General features: G+C 43.7%; 1 protein-coding gene across 1 annotated transcript; it reads left to right on the top strand.

Moving 5' to 3' along the window:
* Window positions 1–1,076: 1,076 nt before the first annotated feature.
* Window positions 1,077–24,703, top strand: TET2 (tet methylcytosine dioxygenase 2). Its single transcript, XM_026050873.1, has 9 exons — window positions 1,077–4,464; window positions 6,656–6,746; window positions 10,173–10,266; window positions 11,394–11,602; window positions 11,888–12,038; window positions 14,135–14,224; window positions 16,914–17,051; window positions 18,491–18,851; window positions 20,186–24,703. The coding sequence occupies exons 1-9, from the start codon at window positions 1,116–1,118 to the stop codon at window positions 21,589–21,591; spliced, it is 5,889 nt and encodes a 1,962-aa protein (XP_025906658.1). The 5' UTR covers window positions 1,077–1,115; the 3' UTR covers window positions 21,592–24,703.
* The last annotated feature ends 301 nt before the right edge of the window (window positions 24,704–25,004 follow it).

The raw sequence follows: 25,004 nt of genomic DNA, 5'->3' as shown, positions 1-25,004 counted from the left end.
TCCCTGTGCAACCTCACATCTGTAAGAGCCTCTGTCAGCCTGTCTTCTGTCATCTGTGGCTGTTTGAGAACCAGAAAGCCAAAGGAATAAATTACAAGTAGAGTCAAACAACAGCTTTATCTGTGTTTACRGGTCTTGGGGATCTGGGGAAGAGCGATGCCAAGGGGATTAGATTGTCACTGCACAGAATTAGATTTGTTCACTGCACATTGTCAGGACTTTCATGCAATGAAAATTTTCCTTCTATAAATAAAATATAAAGGTTATACAAAAAAATGGGATTTTCCATACAAACGAGGATGAGCAAGTTTTAGTTTCACAGCTGTGAGGCTCAGCTCTGAACCCAAATGCGTAGCTTAAGCCAGATTTAGTAGCCATAAATTAAAAACAAAATTAATGTATGGAAAATGTCACTCTTCTCAAACCCTTTAGAAATCTCTTAATTTGTTTCTATCAACATTATTAAGACGCTGGTGAACTGTAAGGATTTCTAGGGCTGACAATCAGGCATGGTTTTGTCTCGCGTGTCCGTATTGTGCCACTTGTATGGCCGGTGGAATGCCAGCGCTAAAAGGCCCTGTCAGACAGCTTAAGATGCAAAAACGGAGGTTTTTTTCTCTCTAATTGGCAAGCTTGGTGGCAATAATCCTTCAAGCCAGACAAGAGAGGGGTGGCACACACTGTAATCAAATAACAGGATTAGCACCAAGTCTGGGAACCACAGTTTCTGCATGACTTTCTGCCTTCCTGAGGAGTCTATACGCGCGTCGTACGAGAGCAGAGAACACTTCTTGCTCTGTTGAGAGAGATTTTTTGTTAAAATGTCTGTGTCTTAAATGGGGATATGGAGCTGCTGCTTATTTTTACACACCCTTTTCATCTCAAAGAATAAACGGGTGAAAAAAGGGATGCACATGGGGCTGCAAGATGGGACCGTGTACGGAAGCGAGGCCCCCGGGTGCATGTGTGTTAGCGCCGTGGCCTGTGCACCGAGCCAGGTCGGTAACCACTCCGTTAGCGACCTGCTGTCCTCTGGGCAAAACCCCAACCCCTTTGCTTCTCTCTTTCAGATACGGTCAGAGGGCAGCCTCGTGGATGGCCCCGGAGCAGGCCAGATGGAACAGGACAGAACCAACCATGTTGACGGCAATCGATTGAGTCCCTTTCTAATACCGCAATCCACTCACGTTTGCCAGGCGGAGCCTTTTTCAATGAAGCTGCAGAATGGAAGTCCCGTAACAGAGAGGCCCGAAGTCGAAGTCAATGGTGACCATGAGTGGCTATTCATGAAAAGCAACCATGGAGTGCCCCATGGGAAGGGAAACCCAAACAACCGAGTTAGCCCTGACCTCCTACAGGAAAAGAAAGTATATTCCAAATATATGCAAAACGGTGGCATAAAACGCACTTTTAGCGAGCCCTCTCTGTACGGACTTCATCAGAGCAAGAAAGTTAAACAAGACAAAGAAGTAAATGGAGACAAAGCTGAGCCAGAATATAATTACGAAAAACCAAGTGTCTCCAATTGTTACAGTGAGAAGAAATCCGAGGGTTTCACAGCACAAGAAAATGAAGCAGCTTCAGATTTGAAAGAGACTTCAAGATACAACAGTGGTGGTTCAGAAAGCCCTCAAGACCTCCTGGTGCTTAATGAGCCGGAGCGGGAGAACATTCATTGCCACAACAGGGACATTGTCTTACTACTTAAGAGCAAGGCGGTGCCAATGCCTAATGGTGCTACAGTTTCTGCCTCTTCCATGGAAAGCATGCATGGTGAACTCCTGGAGAAAACCCTGTCTCAATATTATCCAGAACACGTCTCTATAGCAATGCAGAAGAACACATCTCATATCAATGCCATTACCAGTCAGGCTACTAATGAGTTGTCCTACGAGACAACACCTTCATCCCATACCTCAGGGCAGATCACTTCCCCACAAACCTCAAGCCCAGAGCTGCCTCAAGTGCCAGCTGTAGTGGTTACTGAGGTCTACAGTGCAGAAGATTCCAGCAAACCAGCTGCATTGCCAGGTAACTATTTGCTTCAGAAACCAGAGCTACAGCTACAGCAACCAATTTCAGGCTACGAGACACACCAGGTATCTGTAGGAAACAGTGCTATCCATGGAAACAAGGGGCAGGCTCCCAACCAAGACCTCTCTCTCAGTTCCAGCAGTAACCTGCAAGCTCAGAAGGCCGCTCTGGAAAGGTTTTCTGAGCAAGCAGAAAATAATGGTGCTTTCTTTAAACAGAACTCAATGTTTAATAAGGATTCCTCCGCTCCTCCCGCTCCAACAATGAGCAGTGCACTATCCGTCGCAGCAGTGCGAGAAGGACGCCRTTCCTATGACGAGAGATGTGACGAAACTCTTCCTGAAGAGACTAAGGATGAAGGGCAACAGCAGGGACCAATACCTGCAAGTCCCGGCCTCAGCCGGCAACAGCTCCCCGCGCAGCAGAGGCTTCCACAGCAGCCTCAGGCGTCCCAGCAAGATGTCGGTGAGAGCAACCCGCAAGCTGCCGCGGCCGCCACACTTCAGCAGCGCCCAAAAGAAGCGACACCGACATCAGAGCCCCCCATGCAAAACCTGCAGGCCTGTGGAAGCAACAGCGAGCTGCAGCAACACTATCAGCATTTCCCAGGCCAGCGAGAACCCAATATGCCTCCTGAGAAAGAAAGGGACCAAGTTAAAGAGCCCGTGCAGCAGACTGCACGCTACCCAAAAGCGGCCTGGATAGAGTTGGTCTCCACTCAGTTTCACCTGGGAGAGCCCCCTCAGAAGCCCAATGAAGCGCTATTGCAGTCGATTCTTCAATTCCAGGCCAAAGCRACCGAGCCAGCCTACCCAAAACAGTATGCTGGGAGTCCTGATGCATTGAAGAGGCCAGTGGGACAGCCCCAGAGCCAGAAGATAATGCAACAGGAACAAATTCCCCTGCTGTTCAAGAGCGAGACCCCCCAGGTGCAGCCGCCTCCCACAGGTGACCAGCAGCTGCCGTTCCAGAAACACTCACCGCAGCCRCCGCTCGCCAAGATGGATCCCCTGCTCAAGCCCCACGCGCAGCAACACCCCTCGCAGCAGCTCCACGCGCAGCCAAGGCCAGAGCCTCAAGTTGAACAGTCGTTAGGGGCCCCCCTGAAACAACAGCACTTGAACCCCCAGCCTGGGGAGAACGAGCAGTTCCTGCACTCGCACATCTTGCAGCAGATGCTCCAAAAGCAGGCGCAGCAGACGCAACTGTCGCGCAGTCCGCAGCTAACCCCAACTCAGCAACAGGCGCTGCAGATGAAAGCTAAAGAGCTGCCCCAAGCAATTCCCTACTCCCAAAGCAGCACCAAACAGCCGCTCGACAGGACCTCCTTCAGTCAGCTTAAAGCAGATGAGTGTTTCCAAACTGGGAATAAGTACATGAAACCAAGCGCATTTCCACCACATAATCCTCAGCTGGGGCTAGAGCAGGTCCAGAGCACGAACAGCAAAGCTCCCCTCTACAGCCAGAAGGCGAACGTGAGTCTGCAGCAGCCCTGCCCAAACAACGTGCACTTGACTCCCGAAAAGAAGGAGAATGCCACAAAGACGGAACGCTTCGGAGCAAACAAAATGCAGGACTTGCAACATGTGCAGTATTTTTCAAATAACTTGACCCCAAAGCAAGATGTGAATCACTGTTTTCACGAACAAGACCAGCAGACACAGCAAGCTTCAGTCATACAGCTGCCGCTCCAGCAAGCGCAAGGCTACGGCAGCAGCCTGAGCCAGGACGGCCCCGGCCAACAAGGCCCGCAGGCTCCTCCGCGGTACTTACCCCACAGCCAAGCTCTGCCTCCGCACTCGCAAGAGCAGCGGGGCTGTCACTTCCAGCCGCAGCCCCCCAAGGATTTTCAGAAGCACGCTGCTCTGAGGTGGCACCTCCTGCAGAAACAGGAGCAGCAAGCCTACCAGCAACCCAAACCCGACAGCGGGGCCAGCGCCGTGCGCAAGCCTATAAAGACGGAGGCGGGCTCAAAGTCTAATGTCTGTATGCGCCCATCAACTGGACAGCTGGAAAACAAAATGTGGAAGAAAACAATTAAACAGGAGAATCAGCACTTTGGCTGTGAGAACATGCAACAAAAGAGCATCATTGAGACAATGGAACAGCAGCTAAAACAGATACAGGTCAAATCACTGTTTGATCACAAGACTTTTACTATCAAATCACCCAAACATGTGAAGGTGGAAACAGCAGGCCCTATCACCATACTATCAAGAAACACCAGTGCTGCAGAATTTGACACTCAAACCCCCATCTTAGATCAACAAGCAACCCCCACTGCTGAGAAGACCCCAACCAAAAGAACAGCTGGAACTGTTCTCAATAATTTTTTAGACTCACCTTCCAAGTTATTGGATACTCCTGTAAAAAATTTATTGGACACACCTGTCAAAACCCAGTATGATTTCCCATCTTGCAGCTGTGTTGGTAAGTGCTGAGAAATGTGCTAAAATAGTAGTTCACAGTAAGGAAATTGGCGTTCAAGCCGGGATTGTGGGGGACAGTTGGATGTTTTTGTTGAAGAGTTTTTATTTTTCAGAACAGTAACTAGTAAAGACACACTTATGCCTACTATGAACTATCCAAGACTATGAATGGGCCCTTCTCCATATTTCATAACGCAATTAGCTGCCTGCTTTCGGAGTCAGAATGTTCATGGATGGCATAAAAATATCTCATTTATCACCTCATATCCATTCTCCTTGAGCAGCAGACAGATAACAACAACATYCCGATAAAGAGTAGGTCACAACTTCATAATCTCTTAGCCAAGGTCAGATAGAGCATATATAAAATATGTTTGGGTCCAAAGTCCATCCTTTGCTCCAATTTTTATTCAAGCGGTGCAGTTGCTCAAGTTTGCCTCTGCCAGTCCCAGGCAAAGAGGGTGCCAGACTCCAGACTCCTGACTCCTATTCAAGCGGTGCAGTTGCTCAAGTTTGCCTCTGCCAGTCCCAGGCAAAGAGGGTGCCAGACTCCTGACTTGCTGCAGAAGTTGTTCCTTTTGCTTGCTCGTCATGTGCAAAGCAAAGCAAAGCAAAACAAGCTGCTCTGAGGAGCTACAGAAGAGCACCAACAGAGCAGTGCGGGACCCTGGCCCCGGAGGCCGGGAGAGYGGAGCGGGCACTGACATCGTGCCGGGCCAGCCAGCTCCAACGCGCACGCCCAGATGCTGCTTCTGGAGTTTTGCACTGCTGTGTCAGCCTGAGGCAAAAGGTACCAACATCATCCTCTGGGTTGCAGTTTCACTTGCTGCTAGCTCCCAAAAACTTGGGACTTTGTACCAATTAAGAAGGAAAGTTGAAACTGCAAAACACACCTTTTTGCCTTTTTGAGCATTTGGGTTGTGATTTAGGTCTACACCTAGGTCACTGAGGATCCAGGGGAGCAAAAAGAGGAGGTAAGACATCTCCCCCGCTCCCAGGAATATATGGAAACTAGAAGCCAGCTCCTTGCTATTCCTGGTTGCTTTATAAAGAGAAATCTACAAAGMGTAGCTTTTAAACTCATCAGTTACTTGGGATGTTTTTAAAGACCATTTCTCCAAAGAAGCTGGCACATGTTTTTGATAGCAACTATTCCATTTTTCTTCTGTCTTTTCATCTAGCACAGCAACTGGAAGCTAAACCGACTATATTCTCCTCTTACCATTTTAATTCTTCAATATCCATTTTAGCAGCCCCTCTAGGAAATAATGAAGCATGAAATCTAGCACCTCTTCTCTTCGAAGGATCGAGTGCCATGGAGTAACTGAGAGGGCTTACCGCTCTTTGCTTCTGATATGTCCTTTTTAGGGAGATTTAAATTAAACCATTTCCCCACTGACAAGTTCTGGGGTCTTCATCCCACCTCCAGAGGCCACTAAAAGTCACATCACCTGATCCCACCCTTCAGAGTTAACTCGGCCCGAAGCCCAAGGTCGGCTCGCGCCCCTGCCCACGGCCGCGTCCCGGCAGAGCGCGGCCGCTTCTCCCCTGCCTCGTGGCAGCAAGGCGGGCCTCGAGCGCCCGCTGCGACCGCCCCGGGGCCGGCCTGCCGCGCAGAGGCGAGACGCCAGCCCTGGCACGCGGTGTCTCGCCACGGCCAGGCAGGATTTCTTTCTGCAAACTCCCTTCTCTCATTTTACACAGTCTTGCTGCGAGCGGTAGAAATGCTGGCCGTAATCTCACTAGCCACCTTTGCAAGCTGTGGGTCCCTACACTCCAGCATGTCTGCTGAAAAACAAGTGCCATACAGCTCACGAAGGTCAATATTTACCATTGTTATCCCATTTATCCTCCTTTTCAGATACTGGGAGAGGAAGAAGTGGGAGAAGGAGAAACAATTGTTCAGTGATAACTGGAAAAAAACTTTGATTTCAGCGTACAGCCTCAGTGTGAAACAACTTGTGCTAGTAAAAGGCACCCGGGCTGCATCACACTATTTGCAGAATTTGCCACATGCTTTGCATGTTTTGTACAAATTGCATGGGCATACTTTGAACAGAAGTGTTTGAAAACTCCACACCCCCAGCGCGATACAGCACTATTCCAATTAGCTGGATGTAAGCTTTGCAATGTGACTTTCTGCAGTAACGAATTAAGCTTCAAAATAATAACCTTTATTTTGTTTTAAACAGAGCAAATTATTGAAAAAGATGAAGGTCCTTTCTATACCCATCTAGGAGCCGGTCCTAATGTGGCAGCTATTAGAGAAATCATGGAAGAAAGGTAATTAGTGCAAAGGCACAGGGCAGATTAACGTTTATCCTTTTGTAGATGTCATAATTTTTCCAGCTTTTGCACATAAAGAAATAAACAACTGCAAATCAAGTAATTACTTGTAGGCTTAGCTACTCCAGCGTTGCCAACACAACGCACTGTGCTATTCACCAGAGTCACAATATTTGACAGGGCTAATAGCCTGCTGGCTGGCACAGGCTGCGCCCTGYGGCAGGTGCCAGCAAGGCCGAGCACGAAGGAGCATTCGCCAGCCTGCCAAGCCGGGCTGCTGCCAGTGGCTGGGAAGCAGGCACGGGCCTGGTGTTCCCTCTGCACTGGGGAATGCCGTGGCGGGAGGAAGGTGAGGAGCACAACACCAGCCTCTAATACCTCCTTCTCCCCGCTGCCCCTTATTAAACACACAGTACATACCTGAGGAGAGGAATCTAACTTGCCAGCTTCCAGAGGACTACACAGTTTTGGAATAGGATTTCAACCCAAGAAGTGCTAAGTAGCCTTCTGACAAAACATTCCCTTCCACAGAGTACTGCATATAAATTACACTCTTATCTTGAGTGAGGGGATTCCCGTATCCTGTTGCCTCCTGTGATATATCTATTACATCAAACCCAAGCAAACAAGTAATTTTGGAATGGCCCAGAATGGGCGCCTCATCTGTGCTATTTAAAAAAATGTCTAAGTGCAAAACCCACTGTCATTTCAAAGCTACTCACATTAAGAGCTCCACCACAGCAGTGCCTCCGGCACTGGGAATTCTGCATTACTTGCAGCTGCTGGCATGCACAGGCAGACACGAGTGGTGAGATTTTTAGAGGGATCAGGGAATTCAGTTTCCCTCTGAACAAACAAGCAAACAAAAAACTCCTGAGTCACAGATAAATGGGAACATGACTTGTGAATATCTTAAAAATCTGGACTTCCAGAATCGGGCAGGAGCTCGAGCTGGCCCTACCTGAGCTCAGTAGCACTGCTCCTCAGCAGAGTCTGCTGGCCTGCACCACCAGCCACCATGGRGGGCTTTTTAAACCCTGCAGATTAACTCTAGGTGGTTTAGTCCAAAGGCCCTTTCTCTGCTTTCTTGGCACTTCTGCCCCTGTGCCTCCTGTGCAGGGCTTGCACCAATAATGATCCTTGTTTTTGGCTTTGTGAGAGGCTCGGATGCATGCAGGCTACCTAAAGCTGCTCCTTACCGTGCTGGGGGAGCCAACACTGACCCTCCTGAGCAGCTGGCTGCAACTTCCTATTTCCAGAGCTTGAATTGCCCCATTTATTCTTTCATATTTACAAATAATAAATAAAATAGGAAAGTCATTCATATCATGCTGTCAATTATTAGAGATGAAACTGTTCACATTTCTTGACTTTAGAGTGATTTTTCATCCTTAATATTGACCCCACTGTTTTGGTGTTTTTTTTTTTTTTTTTTTTGGCAATCACTTTCCTTTTATGTTGGCAGGAGGAAATCCCAGGAGCCTAAAAGTAACATGCACATACTCAGCCAGGCTCAGCAGAGTGTAGTAGAAGGCAATTGAACACCAGCTAGTTTACAACTGCTCATATAGGAGCTGTGTGATGCCATGATTGGGGAACCCTCAAGCTGTTTCTTATGGGTGCAGTTGGTGACAATAGTTAGTAACAACATAAGCATTCTTAAACCACYTTCCCATGAATGTAGGTTGATTTTTAAGGTATTATCCCTGCCGAACAAACCGGAATTTGAATTCCTACTTACAGTTGATAGTTTAGCTCTCCTATAACAGATTTCTTGCAGAGTCTGTGGTGCAGGCCTACATTTTACCTCTTCCTTCTCCCAGGCCCTGCTTTGCACGGGGTGAGTTTTGCTGGGATTGCCAGGCCAGTCAGCTCTGCTGTGAAAGCAAGCATGACAAACATCAGGTACAAATTCCTTAGTGACAGCTGAAAAGATGTGAGACAAAGTCCACTTAATTTTGTGTGCAATGTACAACATATTTCTATAGCAGCACACAAACAGTTGTGCCTCAATCCAGATTAGTAAACTGATAGAAAACATAAAGATTTACAAGTGCTCTAATGTGGTTAATTAAAGAAACAAAAGGTATACAAGCATGCTAGACTAAGTAGGAAAAAGTGACTTAACAGTGGCCTGCAGAGCATGTGTAGTACAACTCTATTTTGTTTGTATAATTTCCTGTGACACTGAAATTTCACTATGAGATCACATCTAAGAATAAGCATTTTTCATTTCCTTTAAAGGACAGAACTTGAAACGCAAATATTAGCCCTTGAGCGTGTCACTAAGTTTTTAGTGCAGAAAAGGAGGGATAAGAGGTGAGAAGTGCTCAAAGCACCATTAGATTTCTGTGTTACATGAGCAAATACTGCTGAATACTGGATTGATAACAGGTAGAGAGGCAGGAGACTGCTTTAGGCCTCACACTTGGTTATGTTAAGCAACGTAACACAACCGAGTGCAGCAGAATTTGAGAACGCTGCTGCAGTAGAGCTTGGTGGCAGCCCGCGGGCCGCTGCACCACTGCAGTCTGTCACACGCAGCCCCGTGCAACAGGGCACCCCGGCTGTAGCGGGAGAACGCGCTTGGAAATGGCCYAACAGCTCTGACACTCCTCTCACCAAGTTCTGCTTCCCATAGCGTTTGTCACCTATTTCTGATTGGCACATCCGAGAGGGGTGATCCCGGTTGTTCCAGGCAATGGCACTGCCTGCCTTTGGGGCTACCATATGCCTTGACCGAAGCGGCACCTTGATGCTTTAGCAAGGGCTAGGCTCGCCTGCCCTCCTCTCAACAGGCACAAGTCATTTGAAGGCATCTTGCGATCCTAATTCAGCAGAGAAGTGAGGCAGAAGTGCAGAAATCAACATTATTAAATGGATGATGAAGTAAAGGAAATAAATATGAAGCAAATTAATCATGACTTAACTGATATCAAACACAGAGGCGCAACCACAAAAACTTAATGGAGTGACTACCATATGCCAGCCGTTCTACGACAGCTTCGTTATTTATGTTGTAGAGTAATAGCTTTAAATTTAACCCAGACATCATATATCTATATCTATATATGTAAATATATATGTATATAAAATCTCCCCAGAAAAAGAGAGACTTCAGGTMCACTTTTCAAAATGCCAGTTGTAACAAATTCTCTAAAGAAACTGTTAATGGATTTCTGAATATTAACATAAGGATGAATTTTACTTATCTATGACATATTAAAACATTTGCCTGTTTCAACACATCAGTGCCTCACCATAAAAAGAATCACCAGGATAAAGTGTACTGTATATTCCTCATTGTTTGTAATTAATAATGTGTGTATTTTTAAAATCAGACTCGCAAATGCGCTCCATCTTTTACATGTTCATGCAGAACCAAAGGAATCTGCTTAATGTACATATTTTTGTCTGTTTAAGATTCGGACAGAAGGGTAAAGCTATAAGGATTGAGAGGGTTGTCTACACTGGGAAAGAAGGCAAAAGCTCCCAAGGCTGTCCAATCGCCAAATGGGTAAGTGGTGACCACAAACACCAATGCCAGCACAGCCAGCCGGGCCGAGGGTGCGCGCGAGCCGGCGGCAGTGACCTGCCGTCATTTTAGCTGACAGTGAGAAACAGAGATCAGCTCAACAGAAGGCCCCTGGCCTGCTCCCGCTGCCCRCATTCCATTTACTCCAGTTGTCTGGAGATCAGCAGGGATAAAGTTTGTCCTGAAGGTATCAAAACCAGCGAAAGAAAGTGGTTTCGCTTAGATTTAAGATGCACAACCTCAGCCACTGTCCTTCCTGTTTAATTTTAGCTCAGGAAGCAGCACTGCAAATGCAACCTGGAGGTTTTTAAACACACTCCTGGTTCAAGGCAGGCATTAGTACACCCTCTTAGCAAACACTTGCTTTGGCACAAACAGCACCAAGTAGTTTGAGTGGGTTGGGGAAACACAGGATGAAGAAAAACTTGATGCATAATCACAGTGTTTATGTGCCAGACTGCACCTTCTTTCAGAAAAAAACCCACATTGCTCAGGCATGGAGAAGCAAGGACACCTTTTTTATAAGAGCAGTTCTGCTGCCTTGCTGTCACTTCTGTAACACTGGTAGGGGCAAGGGTGGGCAAGGTCACTCAGCTGGAGGCTCATCACAAATTTAGCTGCTTAACTTCAGGAGGGAAATGGGGAGAGCTCCCCAGTTGGGTTATTTAGTCCCTTCCCTGCTCTCTTCTTGGTGCCTGCTCGGGTACAGATGTCAGCTCTGGAGGCAGAGCATGTGCTGCTGCTCTCCCCTTGCCCCAGCCAAAGCAGGAGCTCTRCCAGGATTTAGATGCAGGAGAGTATTTTTGCTGAATCCAAGCACGGAAGATGCTCCCAGCCAACTTGTTTCCACCACCATGRTTTTCCAAGGCACCCAGCAGGATTTGCCCCTTGGAGCCTCTCCCAGCCTCAGCAAACAGAAGGGTGGCCCTGGCCCATTTCACTACACAAAAACAATAACGGGGGCTGCTGTGTACAAAGAGAAAGGTGGAAGTAGAAGTAACTACCCCTCCCAGTGCCCAATAGCTGAGGTTTCCCCCTCTCCTGCTGTTCCCGTTAAACCACGAGATGTTTGTGTTGGGCCTTGGGGGGCTGTGTTGCTGTGCATGCAGGTAGTCCGCAGAAGCAGTCAGGAGGAAAAGCTGCTGTGCCTGGTGCGCGAGCGAGCGGGCCACACGTGCGAGACGGCCGTCATCGTGATTCTCATCCTGGTCTGGGAGGGCATTCCCACGAGCCTGGCTGACAAGCTGTACTCCGAACTCACCGACACGCTCAGGAAGTACGGCACGCTCACCAACCGCCGCTGCGCCCTCAACGAGGAGTAAGTGACCCCGAGGGGCGCCCGGCCCAGGCTGCCCCACAGCGCTGCCGCTGGTGTCCCCCCTTGCTCTCCTACCGCCAAACACACGTCCCTCTCGCGCTGTCCATCTTGGGCAGTTTGAAAACCCACATACCTTTTGAGAAAAACAAAGTAAATGTCTCTGGAAACATGGGAAAACATCTTCTTAGKGCATGGCTCCCCAGAGCACCAGCAGATCGGGACCCCCCTTCGATCACTGCGGGCACCCTTGCCTGCTGCTCATCGCTCTTCTCTCTTACTCTCTAGACGGACTTGTGCGTGTCAAGGGCTGGACCCTGAAACTTGTGGTGCTTCATTTTCCTTTGGGTGCTCCTGGAGCATGTACTACAACGGCTGTAAGTTCGCCAGAAGCAAGATTCCAAGAAAGTTTAAGCTGATGGGGGATGACCCTAAAGAGGTGGGTGCCCATTTTTAAATGAAATGTGCCTCCTTTGCAATGAAATGTTTTCTGTTGCTCTGCAAATAGAGATGCACTATAAGAAACCATGTGCCACTAGAACTGCATATGTGTAGGCTGGTTAAATAACCACCAGTCAGCACTGGTTGATTCCAGTCACTAGGGCAGCCACTTCGTGCAAATTTTGGCAGCTGGTTAGAGGCCTGAAAGAGACGTGCAAACCAGTGTGCAGGTTTTTGCAATCAGAGGAAAGGGCACAGCCTGAATAGTGGTGGCTCTATGAGCCTGCAACCAGGCATTCCACCACAACAAAGTGGAAGGGAAACCAACTGAATGGCACATGAGATTGCATCTGGCAAGCTGAGGAGAGGCTTCATGGAGACAAATATGATGAAACTCTGAGATTACAATTACAATAGAGAGACAATCATTCTASCCTCCTGCCAAACAGAGAGTTTCCAGACTGGACTCTGCAACACAGCAAGCTGGCAACTGTTTCAAATAAGTCAGAGTAAAGCAACACTCATTTTAGCTTGGGCAAAAGATGTCTTTGAAGTCGTGGTTGCAGCGAGTCCTAGACATCTCCAGGTATTGATGTACCTGGGGAGGTCGAATGGCCTGGTCTGTTTTCAGCACACCGCGGCCCCAGCCTGCTGCTCSCGTACTGCTGCATAGCTCACAGCTTTTGGTGTGTTCTGGCATCTTGAATAAACCCAAGCATTTCTTTTACCAGCTCAGAGAGCTGAACATGTTTGCATCGTATGGACTGTGCTCAAAATAGCATCATTAACACATTTTTCCCCCTCTCTGTTGGCCCTGTCTCTCCCCAGTAATTACAAAATTGCTCTCCTTCAATGAGGTGGTGGCACAAAGCCCTCTATCTAATATCCTGCAGCTCTCGGCGCCCCAAATTTTCTAGGCTGAAAATCCGGCCACAGCTTGCTAGGGCACACTCTGAGCCTACGTGGAAGGGATTTACTTCTCTTCTGGAAGCCAGAACTGGGCAAGGAAAGTGTTTTTAGCCCCCAGTCTTGTCCCCACACGAAGTCAGGGGCAGCAAACACACCCATGCAGCTCAGGGCCTGGTCAACACACAACACAGCAACACAAATAGGACCCTCACCAACAAAATCTACAAGTAGCACAAACTGTAACCTACTGGTTGCACAAAAGCAGCAGCTTTGGGCAGCAGCCACAAGGTCACAAGATATTTTTGACCATTTTCTAATGTCATTTTGGATTCCCATCAAGTCAAAATTTTACCAGGAGATAGAGAATTGCAATGTACCAAACATGTGCCCCCCAAGCCCATAGCTTTTCAACAGCTCTTCACATCTCCACTGAAATACACAGACTCCTATAATCAAGTACAATACCCCCTTATACCTCCATTTTTCATGCACTTGAAAYGAGGCCCTTATTTTTAATAATTTAAGTGAGGTTTTGAATAGGGGGTTCTCATCGAAATGATGGGGAACAGCTTTGGAGCAAATTATCGGAGTATTCTTTTTTTTAAGATCTTTTCATTTTGAAAGTGTACCTCTCCCTAAAGGAAAAAGAAAAACGGTCATTCTTGCCTCTGCATCACTGGCTGTGAGACAATGTCCACAGTTCTTGATTGCTTAAGAACTGGGAAATCTGAAAAGTCTGAAGTATACGAGTAATTGTAGATTGCTGCCTGAAAAGATAACTTAAATGTGTTGAAGTGTTATTATCTCAGTATGGAAAACCCTTAAATTAGTCAGATTAACCTGATGGAGCATTCTCACATTGTTTCTCTTGAGTTTTCTAAAGAGAAGTGTTATTTTCTCAAAACTCCAGTAGGGAAAATAATGAGGGTCATCATGCCTGAATCTAAAATACCTCCATGTAAGAGAATGTGATTCTTTTCAATATAAGTCAGATGGAGATCATGCCATATTATATCCTCTCATGAGAATCACAGTTACAATCAGCATTAATTAAAAGAGAATTGACAGTAGTTGTTGTCTAAACAGAAATGACAATAATCTAGACCTTTACACAATTATCTGACTTACTAGATCCTATACATAAAGTGTGGGCATGTCATTAAACTCTATTTTATCTGCTTACAGGAAGAAAAACTAGAATCCAATTTGCAGAATCTATCAACCCTGATGGCTCCCACCTACAAGAAGCTTGCACCTGATGCATATAACAACCAGGTATGCTGAGGGAAAAAGGCGCTAGAGCAGTCATGCAAATAACTGGATTTTTACTATGCTTTGTTAATACTTCATCTTTAGGTAAAACCAGTATGTACATTTTGCACCATCACTTTGACGTTGGGCCAAAGCCAAATGGAAACAAATTAAAATGCTATGTTTCATTTTAAATGCATTCAAAAGTAAAAGTAGCAGAATAGAGTCCTAAAGAACTAAAGAAAACTAATCTCCATACCTAAAAGCATCAAAGTTGAACTTCACACTGGAGCAGAACACTTCAGCTTTGGAATACAACGTGCCTGGACTTAGCATGATTCATGAACCAAACTAGCAACACAGCCACAAGGATGGCGTGAGATTGCTAACAGTGTCAAAAGGCAGCATACGATAYGCAAGCACTCGAGTCTTCAAACCACAGTTTCAGTTCTGCTCATGCCACAAATTAATTTAGYTTTCTCCAAAGTAACCATTATAGAAGTGCTTTTAAAGCAAAGCTTCATATTTAAACGCACACACGCACATAGGTGCCTGCACCAGCCCTCTTGCACTAGGGAATGACACAGGCCACTCTTCTGCCAGGCAGCGTTCACGGATGTTGGAGGTGAAAGACAGCCACAACTGGGCAACCTCATGCAGCTTTGGATGCACCAACTCTTTTCCCAAATATCTTTCAGATATTTGCATACAAATTTGATACCATGCCCCCTGCAAACCCTTAGCTCATCTTCTCCCTTGACTTTACTGAGACTCACAACCCTTGCAAATATTGACAGAGCTTACAGACTCCAAATTCTATTGACAACCCAGCAAACTATGACATCTTCTTGCTTTCCTACTGACAACATCATGTTTAAATAATCCTTAAAGCAAAARCGCTCACCAGTGTAGCAATCATTTCAACAAGCCAGATTTTGGACTGCAACAGACACAGTAAACTGTAATACAAGACACCCCATTTGGGGTTTATTCGTGGCAAAATCCCCTCTTTTCCTGCATGTTCAGTGGCAGCTAGGCAGAGTAAGCAGTTCAGTTCAGACTCACCTGATTCCACTTGATCTGATAATGCTTGGAGACTCATTATGGAGGAAATTGTGGCTCTGTGCCCACTAGCTGTGGTTATCTCTCCAAATATCTGAGAGTCGTTCTGCAAGAGAAGAAAGAAGAGGAAGGAAAAAAATGAGGGGGTGGTGAACAATAAAAACAGCTGTGCTTGAGCTGCTTTTCTTTTCCCACAAAATTCTCTAAGGAACTTTTCTCCATATAACTGTGGTCCTGTATAATGCAGGTCGATAGTACAGACTTGTACTAGTTTCTGGTTTTACCTCATGTAATAAGTCATTCAGATAGCTTGCCTATTTCAGGAATTTCATGCAAACTTTATTTTTGTGGGGAAATCCTGATCAAGCTGCTGTCAATGGCTTTAAAGAGAGATGATCAAGGCCAACTCCTCTGGTAGCAGTAAAAAGTTATAAACAGAAGCAGCCCTCAAACCAATAACCCTTTGAATCCTGAAAGGAAAGGCAAATTTACAGATTCGCTCTAATCCAAATCTGGCTTGCTGCTGGATCATAAACCAGAATTAGAAAATTTCTAGTTTTAGGGTTTTGTTTAGTATTTTTTTTCTCCACTCAGACCCAAATGAACATCTCATAGAAAATTTGTCCCAATATATTTTATCACTTTAAATCTAAAACAAATTATAATATTTCAAACCGTTTTTTTTTAATTCCAAAGAAGTTTATATGTTTCAGGTTTTGTTTCGCTTTTATGTTTCAATACCAGTTATAATAAATATAGTGATAAGTATATGCTCCAATTAAAAAAAATAAAGAACAGAGAGCAAACTAGGCATCTTATTAGTGAACTTGTTTCAAAACTTGGCAAATCCTCTAATTTGACATTAACTTTATAAAGTTCCCTTTTTTAAAAAAGTGTAGTTCTTTTTATTTGTTTGTTTTACACTCTCTACAAAAGTTCAAGAATTTCAGCAAAGCACATTACAAGTTTGGTTTAATTTTAATTTTGTAAACAAAATACAAAACCACAGTTTGTGTGAGGCTTGGTATACTTCTGTGTAAGGTTTATTGTTTCATTATAAACTTTTTGCAAAACTCCTTAAAGCTCCTTAGTAAAAACATACATAGAAAACACAGTCTGGGCTGAATTCTCTCTCCTTTTTGGTCATGGGCTGGTGTTGTACCCAAGCTAATGAAATATACTCCTACTGTGCCAAAATATTACAAATCAAAAAGCAAATTCTTTTTTTTTTTCTTATGAAGTCATTCTGAGGCCAGTTTTCTGAAGTTRTTTTCTCTTAGTAGCTTGATATTTTTCCAGTCTAGGCACACCTATCACTCTTGCAGTGCAAGCCACTGAAGCCATGCACTGTGTCCACCATGTAAAAACACAAACCTCTGGCAGAGAATCAACAGTAACATGTAGGAAAAAACATTGCTGGCTAATTTCACAAGCATGGCAGTGACAGATGGTAGCAGGGAACAACACAGCAAGGAACAAAGAACGAATAAGAAGCTGCTATAAAATAAGTGCTTGCTGCTATTTGCTCGGAGTTAGTCCCTCCGAGAGGCTAGGAGCCGTGCACGCTGCACAGAGGGGGCATTAGGTGCTAACGCTGTTGGTAAAGGAGCCCACGAGGGGGGCAGCAGTGACGCCTGTGGCCCGTTTGCAGATCGAGTACGAACACCGAGCACCCGAGTGTCGCCTGGGGCTCAAGGAAGGTCGCCCGTTCTCGGGGGTCACYGCCTGCCTGGACTTCTGCGCTCACGCTCACAGGGACTTGCACAACATGCAGAACGGGAGCACACTGGTAAGTCAGCGACGTACACAGCCTCCTTGTTTGGTCTGTAATTTCCTGCATTTTATTCATTATCTTCAGCCTGTTTATATTTATAATTACATAATGCGGATCGCTAAAAAAAGAAACATTAAGCAGTAACTGAACTAACTTATTACCCCCTGCACAATTGTTCATTCAAATGAGGGAGTCTTATGATGGATTAAAGAAAGGTTTAATATAGAACTGGGAAAAAAAAGAAACTCTGGAGACAATGGGAGGAAGGTTCCTGCAGGGCCCAATTGCCCATTTCAACATTCCCAGAACAAAATGTTTTACAGTTGTCCTCTTGAAATTTTTTTTTTCTAACTACTTGGAATTATATCTTCTAATAAAAAGAGAAAATGGAAACAAACAGCTTCTCTATATAATTTTCTTCTGAAGAGAGTTTTGGAAGTTGGGATGTCATTCCTGGTTGAGATGATCAGGTCTGCAAACCTTGCTAATAATTTTTTTCCCCCCACTTCACTTTCTTCCATTCTGAACTTGGGCATTTTACAGCCCAGGTTCTGCAGAAAATATCAAAATAAATGGTTTTCAACRTACACTAGATCACTTCTGTTCCCTGCATACTTTCTCTGTGACAATACGGTTGGGTTAAACATGAGAAAGAATAATCTTCAAGTTTGAACAATCACTGTGATTTGCCACAACTGCCTTGCTTCCTATACACAGTGCAGTTCTTTTTTTATGACCAAGGAAATCAGGCACTTTAAGATCAGCTAAGTTTGTCCTGTTTCCAGAGCTTGACTTTAATGACAAGCCATCACCACCACCAAAATAGGTATTTCTGCTGAGTTTCCTTCACAAGATTGATGCAATAACTTTGCTATAGAATACGTCTGTATCAGCCTCTTTTTCTACTGAGATACTCCCAGTACCTCTTTTAGCTGGAGCTAACACAATAAGCCTGCTGCACGATGCAACCATAACTTCCTCAAACCTTTAYGCAGTGTTCAGGGATTGACATTAAAGTGACTTGCTCCTTCGCAGGTCTTGGAATCTCCCACCATGGGGAAGGAGGTGGGAAACACAATGCCAGTATTTTATATTTCCCACCATTTCCAATAGGTAGCTAGCTAAAGTATTATAGCCAAATATATACATATAAATATAGGTTGCGAACAAATTCCCAGTTTCTGCTGTCTTAGCAGATCATTTCACTGTAGGCAATCTGTAAGCATACTGTAATTTCAGCACAAATGTAAGCAGAAAATATTTATGTTTCTTACATGAACGCTGTCAGACAGAGCAGGCTTGTCGTGCTACACATTAAGTTGTGCAGAAACTTAGTGTTTCCCAGTAGCTCGACCCCGACGGGGCGAGCGGGAGGCAAAGCGCACGGCCAGCACTCCGGGTCTCCGTGTGCCAGGGCGGCTTGCGAGAGTTGCGCTAACGGGCCCTCTTGACAGGTTTGCACACTAACTCGAGAAGACAATCGCGAAATTGGCCAAACACCAGAAGATGAGCAGCTGCACGTGCTCCCCTTGTACAAAGTCTCTGACGTAGATGAGTTCGGAAGTGCTGAAGGCCAGGAGGAGAAGAAGAGGAATGGCAGCATCCAGGTCCTTACCTCCTTTCGCCGGAAAGTCAGGATGTTGGCAGAGCCTGTTAAGACCTGTCGGCAAAGGAAGCTAGAAGCAAAGAAGGCAGCGGCAGAAAAGCTTTCCTCCTTGGAGAACGGGGCGAGCAAGGCAGAGAGAGAGAAGGCTGCTGCAGCACGCAACAAGCAAGGCAATTCAGAGGCAGCAGGTCATGCAAAGCAGCTCGCAGGTAAGCACATGAATCTGATCAAGCTCTCTGTCAGAAGTCGTAGGCTTCCCAGAAACTGGGGTCATGTAAGACATAAGTCTTAAAAAAACATTATTCTCAACACAAGCAGGTTTACAAGGCAAAAGCAAGGAGGATTATTGAAAGCCAATGTAGATATTGCACATTTATGAATAGCAGAGTGCCAAACTACAGCCCACTCTGTAGAAACAAAAAGGTGACTGTGTAGTAAGAAGTGTTTCCCYGTTGGACAGTTAACAACTGAGGAAGACAGCTACTTTTGCAAATCCTGCTTGCTACTCAGTGATTGCTAAGTATCCTTCACTGCCTAACAGTGCCAAAAGCCAAGAAGAAAACTGTGATGCTGCTTCCAAAAGAGTGAGCTACAYATCACTCACCGTTTGCTCCTGTCACAGAGAACCTCAATATTTGAGGTGATTCAAGCCTAACCTCTTTACTGTTTATATTTTATTTGTATTTTCTGTTTCAAGACTAAAAGCAAAGCAGTTTTTTCCTCTGYGGAGTCAAAGTTTACAAATCCACTTAATCCCTGACAGTTTTCATCAACTGATCTTAGAGTCCTGGGCAGAGGAGCTCATCATGACTCTTTTATTGTTACAGAAAACTTGTCAGAAAAGAATATTGTGATTCATCCAAGGCCACTCAGAAGGTCACTGAAATATCCCATGAATATTCCACTGAAATGGAAGTCAGCCTTTCTGTGATCCAGGCTAGGATTCTAACCAATAAACTATGCCATTTCACTCTARTGAATGACATTTTCTTCTCTTTTCTGTGTTTTCAGTTATTCTCAGTTGTTACTGACCAGCATCTCCATCAGTGAAAGTCAATGTTCTTTTTTACATACAGCTAGGGACACTTTTTTGAGACAGATCTATYAATATGGATGTTCAAGAGTTATTTATTTCTACTTGGTGAAAAAGAATTACCTTATATGTGGCTATTTTGGTGCACTTTGATGTTCCATTTCATGAGCTACTTAAATGCCAAGCCAAGTCTTTGGGCTATGTGCATGTGACTGCACAGACGGCCCTGCCCTCTTCTCCTCGGGCGCTAGCACCTGATCTCCCTGGCCGCATGCCATGCGGGAAGAGCAGCTTTAGGAGGCATTCAGCTTCTGAAAGGGAGGTATCTGAGTTACTAGAAAGGGAACCACTGTTAACATATCATATGACATGCTTTTTCTTTGAAATTTCATAGAGACTTATCATGAAGACTCTTTCTCTAAAAGCAAGCATGCATGTTCAAAAAAAAAAAAAAAAAAAGGAAAGAAAAAGAGAAAAGAAAAGCTTGATTCTTTCTTTTTACATCTACAGATCTTTTACGCCTTTCAGGACCGGCCACACAGCAGCAGCAGCAGCAGCCACAGCGCACTCTTCCAAACAACCCTCAGTCAAATCCTGCTAACTCTTACTCGGGTTCAGGTTCTGCAAATCTTTAYGCGAGGTTGCCTAATCCAGCCGGTGCTTACCCAAGCTCTACATACGCTTCAGATCCTTACAGAGGGTCCAGTCCCATGAACCTCTATACAACCTCATCACAGCCTGCAGGGTCTTATTTGAATTCTTCTGGTCCCATAAACCCTTATTCAGGATCACTAAATCAAAATAATCAATATTCACCCTACCAATGCAATGGAAACGTACCTATGGACAACTGCCCCTCTTACTTGGGCTCCTACTCTTCCCAGCATCAGCACATGGACTTGTACAGGTGTCAGAGCCAAGACACTATGTCTAAATTAAGCCTACCACCCATTCAAACATTATACCAGCATAGGTTTGGGAATAACCAGAGTTTTGGTCCCAAGTACTTGAATTATGGAAACCAAAATATGCAGGTAGACTCCTTCAGTAATTGCACCATTAGACCAAATGTACACCACATAGGGTCGTTTTCCTCCTACTCCAACCATGAGGCTGATGGCCACTTTATGGAGGTTGCCTCAAGGTTAAAACCTAATCTGAGTAATCCAAGCGTGGACTATGCCTCCATGAGTAAAACCAGTGATCACCACCACGCGCAACCCCCTCCACATTTAGCACATGACTACCATTCTGCTCCAGGTGTATTTAGTGGTGCTCCTAATTCACTGCATCTCCAACATAAGGAGAGCGAAATGATTTCACACACAGCTAATGGTCTGTCTAACATGCTTCCAGGTCAGAACCATGATAGGACTACTCCCCAGGGTGGGTTAGATAAAACCGATGTGCTGCATCCTGAAAAAGCAGAGGATCCCGATGAAGTCTGGTCAGATAGCGAGCAGAGCTTTCTGGATCCAGAAATTGGAGGGGTGGCAGTTGCTCCATCTCATGGGTCAATTCTCATAGAGTGTGCAAAGCGTGAGCTCCACGCAACAACCCCCCTAAAAAACCCCAACAGGAACCATCCCACCAGAATATCCCTTGTCTTTTACCAGCACAAGAGCATGAATGAGCCAAAACACGGTCTGGCTCTGTGGGAGGCGAAGATGGCTGAGAAAGCAAGAGAGAAAGAGGAGGAGTGCGAGAAGTATGGTCCAGATTATGTGCCTCAGAAAACTCACGGCAAAAAAGCAAAGCGAGAGCCTGCCGAACCTCACGAACCCTCAGAGCCAACGTACGTGCGCTTCATCAAGTCTCTCGCGCAGCGGACACTGTCAGTCACCACTGACTCCACAGTAACTACATCTCCATATGCCTTTACACGGGTTACAGGGCCTTACAACAGATACATCTAACATCACCCCTTTGCTGGTTACCTCATTGGGAAAAAACAGTATGGCAGTAGGGCAGTTCTTGTTTTGGGCTGGGGGAAGACAAGGGTAGGGAAGGAAACAGTATTTTCATTAAACTCATCAGTGGGAAAAGCCTCAGCACACCAGCAAAAGAGGTAACCTTATTAGCGCACTTATTTTCCGCTGATTTTTAAGTGGTCACAGATGGCATGTAGGAAACAAGACCAAAGCATCCTATGCAAAAACAAAAACAAAACAAAAAAGTGTTTCACAATTTACATTTGAAAACACTGGCTCCAGTACTGAAAGAGATAATCTGCAAACGGATTTTTTTTCTTACAGTTTTGCACATCTGTGGCCACTTCTAATGTCATCAAGTTTGCATAGTCACGGAACAGGAGCAAAAAAAAAAAACCCTAAAAATAATACTGTAGTATTACAACCGCAGGAATCTTAAAATAACATCTGGTGCTGAATCTATGATGTACTGAAATACTGGAATTATGGCTTTTTAACATGCAGTTTTTACTGTAATCTTAATAGTCTTGATTTTATTTAACAAAGTAGATACGTACAAAAAATAATGAATAGACAGCAAAACACTGAATTTGTTTGGATATTCTAAAACATGGTGCTATCTAAGAGAATGGTGTCTTTATTTTAACAGTTGAACAGTTAATGCCTTTATAACAGTTAAAATGTCAATGATGTACTCAAATGTTCTTCAGCAACAAGGAGGACCTTTTCATTCATGTATGTATTGAATTTACCTGATGTTAAAATAAGCTTACTTTTTAACATATGGGAATTACAAAGACCTCTGGATTATGCTCATCCAGTCAAGTCCTAGAAAAGGACAATAAAATATATAGAGAGATATTTTTTTTTTAAATAGTGTTTCAAAAGCACTTTGTCTACCTAAGCTTGAACAATGCTAAGGTACTAAGACATTAAAAAAAAAAGAAAAAGAAAAAAAAAGAGTTTACTTTGATTTTAAAATGCAAAGATAATTTTTTTAAAAGAAAAAAAAAGCTTTTAAATACTTTTGTTTTAGCCGTGCATCTGCTAGTGGGCTACATATCCATTTTTAATACAGTCAGTTACAGTAAAAATGGGGCTTACTGGATACAAGGGAATACTTTAGTACACAAAACACATGTTTTTCTGGTGCTCATCTCACAAGCTATACTGTAAACTGTTTTCTACAATTATTATGACAAGTTCATTGCTCAAATGTGTACAGTTTTAAGGAAAGAATTTTATATTAACCACAGGTAATAATTAGCAGCATGCAACCGATTACAACTAGTTAGCTTGGGCTTCTGCTGTTTTTAAAAGATCTGTACGCTCTTCAAATATTGAATGGCAGATTGCTTTTGTGTTGATAATTACGTACATTGTGGTGCAAGTCATTTCTTGGTGCAAGTGTCCTCTTTTCCAGGAAGACTGAACAGACTGATGCCTACACAAGATGAATGAAACAGGGTTAGTTCTGTGTGATTCCGTTGATTAAACAGAAAAAAAAAATAGGCAGCTGGCTTGCTGTGGTGGTTTTAAATCATTAATTTCTATTAAAAAAAGCAGGAGAGTTGTATAGTAAATTAAATTGTAAACAAAACTTTTTTTAATGCAATGCTTTAGTATTTTAGTACTGTAAAAATATTAAATCTATATATATTTGGGTTTTGAGCTGAATTCACATCATGGTGCTACTCAGCCTGCTACAAATATATCATAATGTGAGCTAAAAATACATTAAAAGGTTTGAGTGATGTTCCTACTTGTCATATACCTCAACACTAGTTTGGCAATAGGATATTGAACTGAGTGTGAAAGTTTATATATTGTATACCATCTTTTCCCCCCCAATAGCCTTTAAAAAAATAAAAACAAATAAAAAAATAAAACAAACAAAAAAAAACTCTCTCAATACTTGACATTTTAGCAAGTATCACTTGAACTTCAACTTTTTTTTGGTTCTAAAAATTCAGGGATATTTCAGCTCATGTTCTCCTATGCCAACGTGTCACCTGTGTCTACGTAAAGCTGTTCTAGGTTAAATATATTATTCTTGGGTTTTTTTTTTTTTTTTCTTCAGGGATTTAATGCTTTTCTTTTGAATCCCTCCTCTAATTTTTCTTGTACATGTATTGATGTAACTAAAACTAATTTTGTAAATTTGTTAGCTCTTTTTATTGTAATGAAAGTGTTTAAGAGATTTAGAATGTTTTGCCTGTTTTGAATAAACAAGAAGAAAGTAGAATGCACTGAGCTGATTAAAAGGAAACATGTAAGGCAGGGGTTTGGCAAGTGACTGTTTGCTAGAGTTCTTCAAGTCACTCTCTAAACAAGGCTTCTCAGATACTGTAATGAATAAAATAAAATATAGAAAGGTACAGTCTGTACAAGGGCTTCCCTAAACATGCAAACCTCCACGTCCCCGATTATCTTGTGCAATATACTGTAAGATTAAGTTTGGTCAAAAGAAATTTTATCTAGCAGAATCACAACCTAACTTGAGTGAATCAAAGGAGGCCTTTGGGTTTAATGGTCAAATATTTATTATGGCAATTTTGTTTTTTAATTCTCAGTCAGTGACTTTACCCACTGCATTGAAACAAAAGTTTCACCTTTTTAAAAAATTTAAATGATGGCTATATATCAGATTAATTAAATCATTATAAAWCCTCATCTTCTTGTGATTTGTTTTTAATCATATGTTACTCATGTAATCCATAGTCGCTTGGTTAACATGCCCTGCACCGTCATTTGCCAAACTGCTGGCAGCAAGAGCAGGAAGCTTAGTTGGTAAATCAATTATGTATTGTAAATACCCAAATTGTACTTTTTGGTGTACAGAACCCTGCCTCAGTTGGAACGAATGACAAAGCAGACAGATTTGCTTGTATAGGATTATCAGGTTGACTATAGCCATACTTGAAGATGCTTCTGAGTGGTGTCAACTTTACTTGAATGAATTTTTTCATCTTGATTGACGCACAGTGGAATAAAGTTCACTCCTAAAGCTAGTGGTTAACTTGTGTAGGAAACTTTAGCAGTTTGACACTAAGGTAATGAACTTCTGTGTGCATTTTCTATGCTTATGTTCTTCCTTTTTTTTTTTTTTTATACTTTAGTTTCATTCATTTTCATGAAATGTTGGTATGTCTATAAAAAAAATCTGAGGATGGTTATAAATACTGTAAGTATTGTAATGTAATGCAGGTTATTTGAAAGCTGTTTATTATTATATCATTCCTGATAACGCTGAGATGTGGGTGTTTTTAATAAAATTTATATTTATTTAATGCACTCTAAGTCTGTCTTGCAGAAACTTGTCTGTCACAATCACTTTTATCAGCTTCAAACAGCAAGGCCTGTGCACCGGAATGGGCCCCCCTAGCACCAAATACAGG

The sequence above is a fragment of the Nothoprocta perdicaria genome, unplaced genomic scaffold, assembly GCF_003342845.1.
Source record: "Nothoprocta perdicaria isolate Ctin4 unplaced genomic scaffold, notPer1 scaffold_71, whole genome shotgun sequence".
Classification (NCBI taxonomy): domain Eukaryota; kingdom Metazoa; phylum Chordata; class Aves; order Tinamiformes; family Tinamidae; genus Nothoprocta; species Nothoprocta perdicaria.
The sequence above is the reverse complement of the archived record's forward strand: the minus strand, read 5'-3'. Positions and strand labels throughout refer to the sequence as shown.